The sequence below is a fragment of the Malania oleifera genome, chromosome 10 (assembly GCF_029873635.1).
Source record: "Malania oleifera isolate guangnan ecotype guangnan chromosome 10, ASM2987363v1, whole genome shotgun sequence".
Lineage (NCBI taxonomy): Eukaryota > Viridiplantae > Streptophyta > Magnoliopsida > Santalales > Ximeniaceae > Malania > Malania oleifera.
In genome coordinates, this window is record NC_080426.1 from 24,701,013 (window position 1) to 24,714,162 (window position 13,150).

The 13,150-nt window shown below is 36.6% G+C and overlaps 2 protein-coding genes across 11 annotated transcripts in view; both read left to right on the forward strand.

Moving 5' to 3' along the window:
- The window catches only part of LOC131166090 (uncharacterized), a 98,052-nt gene extending 92,593 nt beyond the window's left edge, over positions 1 to 5,459 (forward strand). For 8 of the 10 annotated variants that reach the window (XM_058124355.1, XM_058124354.1, XM_058124358.1 and 5 more), the window contains one exon: positions 3,377 to 3,591. In XM_058124355.1, coding sequence (XP_057980338.1) covers positions 3,377 to 3,409 — 33 coding nt within the window. In that variant the 3' untranslated portion in view covers positions 3,410 to 3,591. Of the gene's footprint in view, positions 1 to 3,332; positions 3,592 to 5,147 lie in introns of those variants that run through there. The other 2 variants (XM_058124364.1, XM_058124363.1) reach the window with 2 other exon arrangements.
- A 2,730-nt stretch (positions 5,460 to 8,189) lies between these two features.
- LOC131166815 (RING-H2 finger protein ATL52) lies at positions 8,190 to 9,903 on the forward strand. The gene has a single exon (XM_058125400.1). The coding sequence runs from the start codon at positions 8,440 to 8,442 to the stop codon at positions 9,523 to 9,525; it is 1,086 nt and encodes a 361-aa protein (XP_057981383.1). The 5' UTR covers positions 8,190 to 8,439; the 3' UTR covers positions 9,526 to 9,903.
- Positions 9,904 to 13,150: the final 3,247 nt, after the last annotated feature.

Sequence of the window (13,150 nt, forward strand, 5' to 3'; positions counted from 1 at the left end):
TGTCTTATAAAAGCCTGTCTATAGAGTATCGTGCTTTTACTTCTAACCTTGACAGGATAAAAATTCCAAATAATATCCAGGAAGCCTTCAAGAATCCTGAATGGAGGGAAGCTGTAATGGAGGAAATATGGGCTCTAGAAAAGAATGGAACTTGGGATGTTATGAATTTTCCGAGAGGGAAGAAGCTTGTTGGTTGTAAATGGGTCTTCACAATGAAATATAGAGATGATGGGACAGTTGAACGGTATAAAACCCAACTATTTGCAAAAGGGTTTACACAGACCTATGGCATTGACTACACGGAGACATTTGCACCAGTGGCAAAATTGAATACAGTTCGAGTCCTCCTGTCCTTGGCAGCCAACTTAGATTGGCCACTGCAGCAACTCGACATTAAGAATGCATTTCTACGTGGCGAGTTAGAAGAAGAAGTCTACATGATGATACTTCCACAAGTCCCTGTATGTACTCGAGCAATCTCCTAGAGCATGGTTCGACAGATTTGCGAAGGTGATAAAAAACCAATGATACCAACAAGGGCAATCAGATCATACTATGTTTTTTCATCTGTCAGAAAGTAGTAAGAAAACAATTCTAATTGTGTATGTTGATGATATAATCCTAACTAGAGATGATACGGTGGAGATGGAAAGATTGAAGAAAGTCCTAGCTGGTGACTTTGAAGTTAAAGATATGGGACAAATGCGATACTTCTTAGGAATGGAAGTTTCCAGATCAAAAAAAGGTATCAGTATCTCTCAGTGAAAGTATATCCTTGATCTCCTAATTGCAACTGGCATGCTTGGATGCAAACCTAGTGAAATCCCCATTGAAGCAGTAAAGAGAGTTGAAAACTATGGAATATCAGTTGAAAAGGAGAGGTATTAGAGATTGGTTGGTAAACTCATCTATCTATCACATACCAGACCCGACATTGCATTTGCAGTTAGTGTCGTAAGCCAACACATGCATTCACCCAAAAAGACTCACCTAAGTGTCGTGTACAAGATCCTTAGGTATCTCAAGGGCTTTCTAGGCAAAGGACTCTTCTTCAAGAAGTGTGAAAGCAGGGAAGTAGAAGTTTTCACAAATGCAGATTGGGCAGGATCAACAGAAGATAGAAGGTCTACCATTGGATATTGCACCTTTGTATGGGGAAATTTGGTGACTTGGAGGAGTAAAACACAGAATGTAGTGGCTCAAAGTAGTGCTGAGGCTAAATTCAGGGCAGCTGCACAAGGGATATGTGAAGGATTGTGGTTACGGAAACTCTTTGAAGAATTACAAATCCCGGTGAAATTCCCTTTCAAACTCTACTGCGACAACAAAGCAGCCATCAGTATCTCTCTCAATCCAGTTCAACATGACAGGACTAGGCGTGTAGAAGTTGACCAACACTTTATCAAAGAAAAGGTTGAAGAAGGAACCACTTGTATGACGTATGTACCTACCAAGGAACAAACCACAGACATCTTTACCAAAGGGTTAGCTTGACAGAGTTTTGATGATTTCATCTGCAATTTGGACATGATCAATATCTATGATCCAACTTGAGGGGAAGTGTAGAAATCCCGTGTATATTGGAGAGATCCTATGTACATTGGGGAGATTTAGGGGGTATTTATTGTATATTATTGAGTGAGATTCTTTTAAGAGATTGTTTCCATATTTAGAGTAGAGATTGTATTATAAGTAGTTTGTATTGGCTTGTACAAAATTTAAAAGAAATACAGAAATTATTCATTCTGATTTCACACTGAATTGAGAAGGACAAAATGTCCCTAAGACACTTTTAAACCTGATGAAGGTACTTAATCTAAGAACTGAGCAGGGGTAGAATATGAGAAAAAAGAAGTTAAAAATTAAGTCAAATCAATCAGGATGAACTGTTATTGTGAATAGTTGAGATAAACAGTGATTATGAACAGTGTTATGAATTGGACTCATCAATATTATGACAGTAACATGCTTCAGTACTCTGTTATGTATTTGAAAAGATCTAGATTGATTAACTAGAAGATGAGGGTTTGTGCAAGGAGAAGAGAGAAGAGAAAGGATGGGTAAGCAATTGGCTGGTGGAGAGGTCTCTCATAGCCAGGCCAACCCAAATATACGTTAATAGATGATGACCAGGATTATTACAATTATCAGTGCAGCCCTCGGGCACTCTTTAACATATTCTTTCTTTGATCAGTCGGCACTAGTACAAATCTGATTTGTCTTGTGGATGGCAATAATAACAAGAAATAAGATGAAATAAGAGAAGAAGAAAGTTGCCAAAAGAAGAAGTTGATTCCCATCCCCATTGTGTTTTTATGATGAACTTGATTTAGCGCTATATTGGTGGTGGCTTTGCTGTCAAAAGTTGGTAAAATTTTAAGCCAAACTATATTACATGCTTCGTTGACCAAGTTTGATCTTGCCTACTTGTGTATCTTTATAGCTAATAGATAAATTCAAAAGATTTTGTAACCCTACTTATTCCCATGCCCATTGTGCTATTATGATGAACTTGATCTAGTGCTGTATTGGTGGTAGCTTTGCTGTCTAAACTTGGTAAAATTTTAAAGCAAAATTATTACATGCTTCATTGACCAAGTTTGATCTTACCATTATTGATTGCTTCAGTGTGTGACAAATTTATCTCCACCATAGTTGAAATGGACCGTGTAAGTTGATAGAGTTGACTAACATGTTTTTGTGAATGGTTCATTTTTTTTTAATGGTTGTGACTTAAGTGCGAAATCCTTAGCCGTGAAATATCTTAGAAAGCTTCAATAATCTTTTAAGTCATTCTAGATGAGTACATTGAAAGACTAATCATGGTCCAGGCATGTAAATGATGGCTAAATCCCAACTATTTGCAGAATTTTGCCTACATATAAATTACATTTTTTTGGTGACAGACAGAGAAGCTTCATTCTGGATATTGCAGTAAGCTTCACCCAGGATTCAAATGACATTCCCAAGAAAAATCCTTCTAATTCAAATGGCATTCTAAAGAAAAATCCTTCTTATTTTTTTGCCTTAACTACTATGGTTTTGGTTCTAGGAACTTAAAACTCTATTCTGGTTCAGTACTTTGTTGTGAGTCGCACATTTCTTTTTTGTTGAAAAGGGAAAAAAGTCAAAACTAAATTCTTGGTTTCTAACTAGTCATTTGTGCATATTCATGGATGGTTATGCATGCTTTTGTTTGTATTCAACTAAAAACTACTTGGCTGCATTGAAGTTTATACCCTATGGTTATGTACTTTTTTACTTATTCAACTAAAAATCTACTTGGCTGCATTAAAGTTTATTCCTTATGGTATGACATGATTTGTTATCAGTTTATTCAGACATTCTAATTTGGAGCCATACTATTTTGGATTAGGCATTGGATGACAAGAGGAAAAGCAAGGCATAGAGACCCTCTTCTTTGGTACAGTGCAGTGTTGCTAGTCGCCACTCATTTCTTGGTAGAAAGTTTAGTCATAGACAAGAATGATTTTATTACCCATTTTTTATAGCAAACGAGAATGAATAAGTGTACATTAAGGTTGTTATCATAGATCAAATTAATTATAAAAATTTTGATGCTTTGTGTTATTTTATCTTGTTCATCTTAAATATGTGTAATGGGTTCAGCTGTGGTCCACTAATCACATTAATATAGTAGCTAATGGGCATGGCATATCAAACTGAGATTTTTATTTTTTATTTTTTTTTTTTCACTTCTTTTGATTCGTCCCCTAGAAACTGCTGATACATTTGCTTCAGTTGCTCAAGGCAATTTCTCTCGAGCGTTTTTTTTTTTTTTTCAAAAGTCTTAACTACAGCTCTGTTTTATTATGTTATCTTTCCAATCATTTTGGTCCAAAAGTGGTTCTGCAGAAGGTGGGGATAGCGCTTCCCGATTGACCATTGCACACAGTACAGAGTAGGATGTTAGGTGATCAAAAAAGACAATTGAAATGATTCGGTGGTTGGTGTCCTCTGGAGAACATGACTAGCACCAATTAATCTCACTGATTAGTGAAGGGCCTAAAGGGGTGAGAATAGGATAAGAGATCTGAAATCTTTTGATTCCCCTCGGTTTAAAAAATTTAAGGTATCCCATGAAATGACGTATTTCAATAATCTTATTTTCGAGAATGAGATGCTTATCTAGAGAGTATTTTTGTCTTGTTTGTGAGGTATCACTCTTCAGCCTTGAAACAAATTTGATTTTAAAAAAAAATGGATGGGCATATGAATCCAGAAGAAGCTTAAACAATTATTATGGTTTTCTTCCCATAATAATTCCTTCATCCTAAAATCCATTGACCAAGGAGGTTATGCTATCATTATACCCGTTCATTCCCTTCTCTCAGGAAGCTTGCATTTCACCATGAAACCTAGGGTAGCAGAAGGCTTGGTATTTGTTGTACCAAGTTAGGGGGAAAACAGCTTGATTAGGTGGCTTGTCACCATCTCATATCCCTAATTTGATGGGGATCAGTATGCCCTACCTATGTCATTTTCAAATGTTATGACATGTGGACGGTCTCTCAATGTCCACATTTCTTTTGCCGACATGATGACACGTGGACAACCTCTCGATGTTCACAATGATTCATAATTGTTTGTAGATTTTGAATGGATTATTTGAAGACTTTTTAGTGTGAAAAAGACTCTAGTAGAGATGCAGAAGCAAGACCGAGTTCAAAATTCATGTGGGTCCCACACGGTCTTGTGGGCCCCACATGGCTCCATTGAGCCCACACGAATTGGGTCTCCCTTTGACTTTTGTTTGTATTTAATTTGTAAACATGCAAGACAACTTGCTTGCATATGTACGTTAGGAAATTGTGTGTCTTGGAACCACATTATTCCTCCGCCATAAGTGAGGGCTTTTTTAATAAAGATAGGAGGTGCCATCTTCTTTTTCCAAAAAAAAAGTCTTTATTATTTGTCTCCCATGCTTGTATGGGAATTATAAGTTGTTTAATGTCTTTGTCCCCCCATGCTAGCTAAGCTTATTAATGCTTTGTCCCCTCATGCTAGCTACATATACCCTTTCATTGTAAGAACTATGTAGAGAGAGAAAAGTATTGTTATTGAATTAAAAATGTTTTTCCTTTGTGAAGCTTGTTAAGTTTTGTTCAATCCTTGTGATTGTGTAGTGAGAGGTTACGTCGTTCTCCTCGGAGATCAGGTGGTGAGAGATCACTATTCTATCCAGCAACTCCATCCCTATCCCACTTTCACTACTTCCCTCGATCACCCACACAGCCACCACCAAGTTACAGCCAAGGCCAACAATCCACCATTCCATTGCAACATACATATTACATTTCAAAGTTTGCATGATGGACTTCAAGAGAGTTCTATCTTGTGTAGAATATCGTCAAGTCAACCATCATTTTGATTGGTAAGTTTAGCATTCATTTGGATCATTACATACAGCAGTTTCACTTCCCCTCCATTACATTGCTGCGTTTGTCTCGATATTTTAAAGCTTGTTCTAAGGAATTTTCTGGCATGGTCTAAGACTTGTGTTGAGCAACGTCAAGTCGCCCAAACAATTTTCTTGGTAATCTCAGCACTTATTTGAACCCTTATTTTATATTGTAAGCCTTTACTGTAAATTTGAAATTCCATAGTTGATAAGTCCTTTGAATCCATAGATTGTAATATTGGAACTTGCTAGCTTTAAATCAATTGTGGGAATATTGTTGTGTTAATCATAGGACTTTATTCTTGAAATATTGGAGTAGCATCTTTCCGCATTTTAACTTAATACCTTTGTGAAAGAACTCTTGGGATTTATTTATCAACAACATCATACACTTTTTCAAAATCCTTAAAAATGTGAAATATAACATGATTTATTGTGTTTATGTTTGGATAATTGAATTCTTAATTTAAAGTGTTTGAGTGTGTATTAAAAGAGGGCAGTGCCTCCTATTTTTATTAGAAAATCTCTCACTTACGGTGAATGAAGACCGTGGTTACAGGAAAACAAACTACAAACAGAAAGAAATGAAATAAAACAAAACAAAACAAATGAACACATAAGACTCTTAAATTTGAGTGTGTATGCTTGCTTGTGAGGGTTGAATCAATAGGACTAGGTCACCCCCATCTCATCTTAAATCATAATTTGTTATCAAAGTGTGTAATGTGACTCTTTATTCTATAATATATATACTCGGAGAACGTAAGATGTTGGTTTGCAGCCAGACACAAGCAATGCTGCAACTACTTACCGTCTTAGGAGTCTTGGTTAGTTTGGTAAATGCAGTTCGTGGGTAGCAGCTGCCTGCTCCCTGATGAGATGGAAGTAGTCTAGTAGGTCCATTAGGGGGTGTTTGGATGTCTTACAGAAATACTTGTTTACTTCGATTCAGATGACAAATGTTTTTGGATAACTTAAATTAGGGGAAATAATTTTAGAGTGCAAAGTCATTTATCACTTTTTAATGGAAGTAGTCTATTAGGTCCATTAGGGGGTGTTTGGATGTCTTACAGAAATACTCAGATGACAAATGTTTTGGATTACATAAATTAGGGGAAACAATTTTAAGAGTCAAAAGTCGTATATCACTTTTTACGAGTCATCTCAAAGCACTTCCTTTGTGGAAGGAGGGATTGTCAGCCTTAAGCCGTTGGATTAACTTTAATTGCTATTTTTGGTTTTCGAAGTGAAATAAAATGAGGATCAGATGTAATTGACTATATAGAAATTAGTACTAATTTAATAGAATAATGTCAGTAATTGCTTGGTCTTTTGTTTTAGAATGAAAAATCTTTTTCTCTGTAAACTATTTTTGTCATATTCATTGTACCAATCAAATGTTATATAAATGTTCTACATGCAAGTGAATGTAGGAAGGAGGAGCACGGTGAGATTGAAAAATTGACCCATTGCACTTGAGGAAGAAAAGAGAAGGCTAAAGAAAATGTATTAAATGAGGGGAAAAAGAAAAATGAAAAATGAAAAATGAAAAATGAATCTTCCCTTTCATTTTTTGGTAAATCAGAATTAATCCTATGAAAAGTAGAAAAAGGTAAAACGGCGCTGACATTTAATTTGAATCGTAAATTTTTTTAGACGAATTTTCTAAACAAGAACTTATTTGGCTAGTTCAAAAATATAACTTCAACTATGAAACTGTTTAAATTAAAAGCGGAATGAAATGAGAAGAACTGTGATGTAATTTACCCCCCAAAAGCCGACCCAGAAACAAGAGTTTCTTTTCTAATTTTTTGTTCCTTTGCATTTTGATCTTTCCTCCTAACTCCACCCCTACGTGCAGTGATGTGCGAACGGCGTGTTTATTTCATCCTTAAGAGAGAGAGAGAGAGAGAGAGAGAGAGGGTATACTCTGCTGGCACCATGTGGTTTTCACTTTTCAGTTTTCACTTTCACTTGCCAACCACGAGATCTAAACCAGGTGGCTCTCCAGACTTCCAAGATCTAAAAAATCCCAGTAGAAAACAGTAAGTCATTTAACTCGTCATCCTAATATTTCCTAATGCTAGGTTGTTCGCTTGTCACAATCTTTCCCCCGTCCAGATGGCTCTGGACAGTGTGGTTTTACAGGCCCAAGGGTGTGTTTTGTGAGGTCACGCTGAATTCATTTCTCTCACTTGTAGCTGTTGTACATCCTCCTCCGACCCATTACTAATATAGCGTTACTCTTGAGTTGCAATCGGTGAAATACCCCACCGCCCTTGTACCCCAGCCCCAGGCGGGTTTCTCGTTTTCATTTTTATTTTCATTATTTTTATTTTTATATCTTTATGTTTTTTGGAGCTAATTAATAAGCCCTTTGGGGGTCTTCCCATCCACAGGATTTGCACATGATCAAAAAAATGGGTTGACATTTCTGATATGGGGATGCGCTATTGGTCCAGATGGCACTCTTGTCTAGTAGCCCCTCTACATCTTTACACCGGATTCCACTCTCTCTCTCTCTCTCTCTCTCTCTCTCTCTCTCTCTCTCTCTCACCTACAACCCCCCAACCCTAGCTTGAAGGCCATTACATTTTCCCTTCTATTTATTTAATTATTTATTTATATATTTGTGGTAGGCAAATATGAATCAACAACCATACATCATCTAATTTTAGTCAACACACACCATCGCCTCTATTGAAAAATAAAGCTTAGAAGCAAAGAGAAGACAGAAAGCAAAAGCAAAAACAAATACGAAAAAAACAAAAACAGGAGAAGGAAGAGCTAAGGTCACATCAATTCCACCTCCCAACTCCTCACCCTTGCTTCTCTTTCCTTCCAAGCCGCCCCACCCCCCCTTCCCCTTTTTCATAATTCCATTCTCCTACTGTGTTCTTTCTCCTTTCTCCCTGAAGCTAACCTTCTGATGCGTTGTGTGAAAACGCCTTAAGAGGGGGATCGCATAGAAAAAAAGAGGCTCTTCCAAGTTCTGCTACGAATTCAGATTAGGGGCAATGGGTTCTCAGGGGAGCCCTGCTCCTTGGCCGACATATGACGATTTCAGGGACTGCTCCAGGGGAATTTGCAGCATATACTGCCCACAGTGGTGCTACATAATCTTCCCTCCTCCGCCTCCCGACAACGATTCCAGCTCCGGCTTATCCCCACTGGTCATCGCCCTCATCGGCATCCTGGCCAGTGCTTTCCTGCTAGTAAGCTACTACACCATAGTCTCAAAATACTGCAGGAGGAGAGGAGATCATCAAAACCCAGGTGCCGAATTGGAAGATGATCACAGCCAAATGAACCACGAGCCCTGGCAGGTCAATTCGGCCGGGTTAGACGAATCGCTGATCAAGTCCATCACAGTCTGCAAGTACACGAAGGGAGATGGGTTGGTTGAAGGAACAGAGTGCTCTGTTTGTCTCAGTGAGTTTATGGAAGAGGAGAGCCTCCGGTTGTTGCCTAAGTGTAACCATGCTTTTCACATCCCCTGCATTGACACCTGGCTAAAATCTCACACAAACTGCCCCATGTGCCGCTCAAATATTGCAATTCTCAATCCTTCACCGTCGCCAGCCCCAGCTCCACAGAACCCTGCTGCTCTGCAGATCTCTTCTCTTCAAATTCAGCATCCGAACGCCGCAGTTTTGATGGTCGATCATCTCGGAATGGGTCATCACGAGGAGGTGGTGGTAAGCTTTACTGCCCCAAAGACTCCCTTCGATCAATTTGAAGCTCCTAGTGAGGAGGAGAGTACAAGAAAAAATGGCATGAACATGATTGGGGTTACACAGGAGGAGCTTCAGCAGTTAAGAAGATCCATTTCCTTGGATTCTTTTTCCGGTCAAGGCCGCTTACTGATCGCTGACATATTGCGTGCTAATGAAGATGACTGCAAAATTGAAATGGGAAACTGCAAATTTCCAATGGGCGGTGGATCTTCAACAGAACATGTTCGAGAAGACGGCAAATCAAATAATACAAGCAGTGTGTTGAATTTAGTTAGGAGTCCTGCTGCAGTGAAGAGATCCATTTCAACCGGAAGATTCATGCTGCCAAGGCATGACAAGGGGAAGAATTCTATAATTCCCAATTGAGAACTATTCTTTTAGTTTCTATTGTACAAAAGCTGCATCGTTCTTGTTTCGTTCTGTACATTCATCATAGACAAGAAATCTGGGGGCTTTACCGAGAATTTGGCATGAGATCTACATACATACACACATATTCATATATGCATACGAACACATATATGTGCATGTAGATGCATCAAATTTATGTACATTATATGGTTAATTTCATGTAACTTCTTTAGGTTAGGAAGTGTTTGAACCTGTGATTTCTCCATCGTTTTTGCACTTCGGTTTACCAGTACACTGTTCTATTTATATGCTTGTGCAAACGTGAATCAACTATCTGGAATTGATGCTCTAATTAAAGGGCAAAAAAGAATAAATCCAGGGCTTCCATTTTTATAGCGTCTTCTCTCTTTTCAAATTCCTGGAATGCTGTGTGGCCGGATATTCGTAAAGGAACAGAGAAATGATCAGTTTTAGGCTCACCAAACAGAGGAAAATAGATATAGCTGTGATTGGTAGATGGGCTACCTTGGGTTGGTTGAACAAAAATTACTCAACCAACCAAGTTTTCCATTTATTAAAAAAAGTGAAATTGAATCAACCTAACTAGTTCTCCAAACTTAACAGATGATTTAGGATCAAATCCACTCATTATGTATATGTTTGATGGGTCTTATTGAGAAATTCTACTCACAAGTTTGTCCTGTAAGAAATTTGAATGGAAGATGAGTTGTGTATGTGTATCTCTTGATGCTCATCATGTTCATGAGGATACTCTGGTGCTAACAAGTCGTAGCTAAGCCTTCATGTTAGGCTAGCAAAACTCTGGTGACTTTTTCAAGTTGGTGCTCACTTGTGCATCTGAAGACAACTCGTAAGGACTCTTGATGATAATAAATGACGAGTCTATAATACTATACTAATCGAAGGTTATAATATGATTGAAAAAAATTAGGGTATAAAGTGAAACTTAATTAATTGTTACTTTAGACAACTAATTGGTTAAAGCAAAATATGAAAGTGCAATTGGTCTACCTTGCTTTGAACTTTTGAGAGGTATGGAAAAATGACTCCCCTGACTTGGATGCTTTGATGATAGAATGCCCATGTGAGTGAGCCCCCTAACATGGTGCATGCACCAAAATAAAAGTCTGAATAAAGTATGAAGAAACTCCATCATGTGCCATAGCCAGGGGTTCTTTAGCTTGCTTTTATTTTTATTTTTTTATTTTTTCTTGGGCTAGACTAGGATTGTTCAAAGAAAAATAAAATTAAGGATTTTCTAATGTGATCAGCTATTGAATTTCAAGAAGTCGTAGCAGGAGTTCTTTTGAAATTTTGGAGCCTAATTTCTCTCTAGGACAAGTGTAAAGAAAAGCAAGCAAGTGCATTGTAAGAAGTCCCAAAGTTTTTTTGAAAAATTTATTCAGACTTGGCTAGCTTACTGATTTACAAGAAAAGGTCCACGTGAATAAATGATCCAAAGTTTTTATACACAAAAGTTTACATAAACTTTAATAATTTTTTTACCATTATCCTACAAGCTTAACTCATGTTCTACTTATTAACGTTTCCTTAGGTATTGTGGGTTTGATCGTAACAAACAGTTGCAATTAGGTTCAAAGTTTTGCTATTTTGATTAATTAGTGTTGTTGAAATTCTTAGTTGCTATTGCTGTCATTGTTGTAAGTGAGAAAAAAGTTACTACATACATAACATTCAATGCACCAGGTTCTGATGCCATTGGGAGTAGCCAAAATGTTCATTGAAAAGATTGCATTTGTGATTTGAATTAGTAATCTACAAGTTTCAACATAATTTTTAATAATCTCTAGCTACAAAAAAAAAAAATTACTTAAAAAAATCACAATTTAACTTTAATGTTTGAATCAAGAATTTGATTTGAGGTAAGGAAATAAAAATAAAAAACATAAAAAATTATTTTTTATTGTTAAATTACCGCTTTACCTAAAAGCTTTAAGCCTTTAAGTCGTGGGCCAACAATATATATATCAAACTTTCTCAACAGCAAATAACACTCATAATAAAGAGTATAATATTTTTAAACTATACAAAATAAACATGAGCAACAAGACTAGAATTTAGGAACGCCCGATAATTAGCTCTGATACCATGTTCAATTATCATTTTTAAAAAATCAAATAAATAAAATATTATTGATGGGTAAAATCAAGCGTTAGTTCATTGATTTGATATATATATATATTTTGTCACTAAATTACTAAAAATGAAAAAATGGATAATCAATGCACACAAATTTTCAAATTTTGAATGTTATTGATTAAGGGAGTGATTAAGTGGAGCCGAACCTAATTTAAGCCCAAATTCTATTTGGGAAAGATTAATTAAGAGAGATGAGACAGTAATTAAGAGAAAATAGTTAGACCTATGTACTAAGGCTGCGGCTCCTCTCCTCAACGGGCAGCAGAGGACTCAGCTGTGCAACAACTGTCCGTTCAAAAAATGAACGGCTGGGATTAAAATAAAAAATTTTTTTCTCTTCAAATAACAAAACGTTGTCGTTTACTCCCCAACGGAAATCATTCATTGCCGTTTAGAAACCTATTTCTTCTTTATTTCTTTCAATCAACATTCACTCCTCCTCAACCATCTTAGCCGGCCATCTGAAGATTGATTTTCTTGGTGGTCGTTAAACAAGAAGCACAGCTGCTGCTGCTACAGTTGTTTGAAAACCGCCCCGGCTACTGCCGTAGTTGGTGCAAAATTATGGAAGAAGAAAAATATTTTGAAGATCAGATTGCTCCTTTTGTGAATCTGTTTATTATGAAATTATGAAATTTTAAGACATAGTTTGAAACTCCGAAAATATAAGGGAAAGGAAAAGAAAATATTAATGGATTCATATTTTTATATTTAGTTATCAATAAAACTAAGAAAGAAAATAAAAAATATATCAAACCTATGAACAAAATTTTGATTTTACAAACCATCAATGAAAAGAAAGTGTATTCCCAAGAGGGGGTGAATTGAGTTTTTAAAAATTTCTTTTAAATCATATCTCAAATCCCAACCTTTTGTAAACTTAACAAACAAATAAGAATGATTTTGATTTTTAATGCTTTAATTAAATCAACCACAATCCACACAAACCAAATACTTTCAACAATGACAATCCAATCAACTAATCGATCAAATACAAAATACTTAACCAACACAAAAGTTGCAACAGCACTTCCTTGAATCAGTGTTTGCAAAACTCAGCGTAAAGTTTGATTATAGCCATGTTTTTATGAATCTTATACGCTTCATTTTAACCAAGGTTTCCGCAAACGATTGACCAACGTACTCCCTTTAAGGTTTCCTCAAACGATCAATTAAAGTACTTCCTTAAATTAAAAGTTTTTCTCAATCTCAATTGTCTCAACTACCTACACTTAGATACACAATCATACAATTTATATATGCAGAAAAATTAAAGAGTAAAGGTTGAGAGTGAGACTGAGTTTTTTACGAGGTTCGACTTATACTCAACCTACGTCATCGCCTTAGGCAAGACCACCTAAGGATTCCACTATAGTATTCCTTTACGGGCGAAACATATCGCTACACACTCCTTTGACGGGTAGGAGCAGCCTTTACAATCTCTCCTTCAACAGGTTAG

Coding starts and splice junctions, on each gene's coding strand:
- LOC131166815 (XM_058125400.1), top strand. CDS start 8,440: ATGGGTTCTCAGGGGAGCCCTGCTCCTTGGCCGACATATGACGATTTC.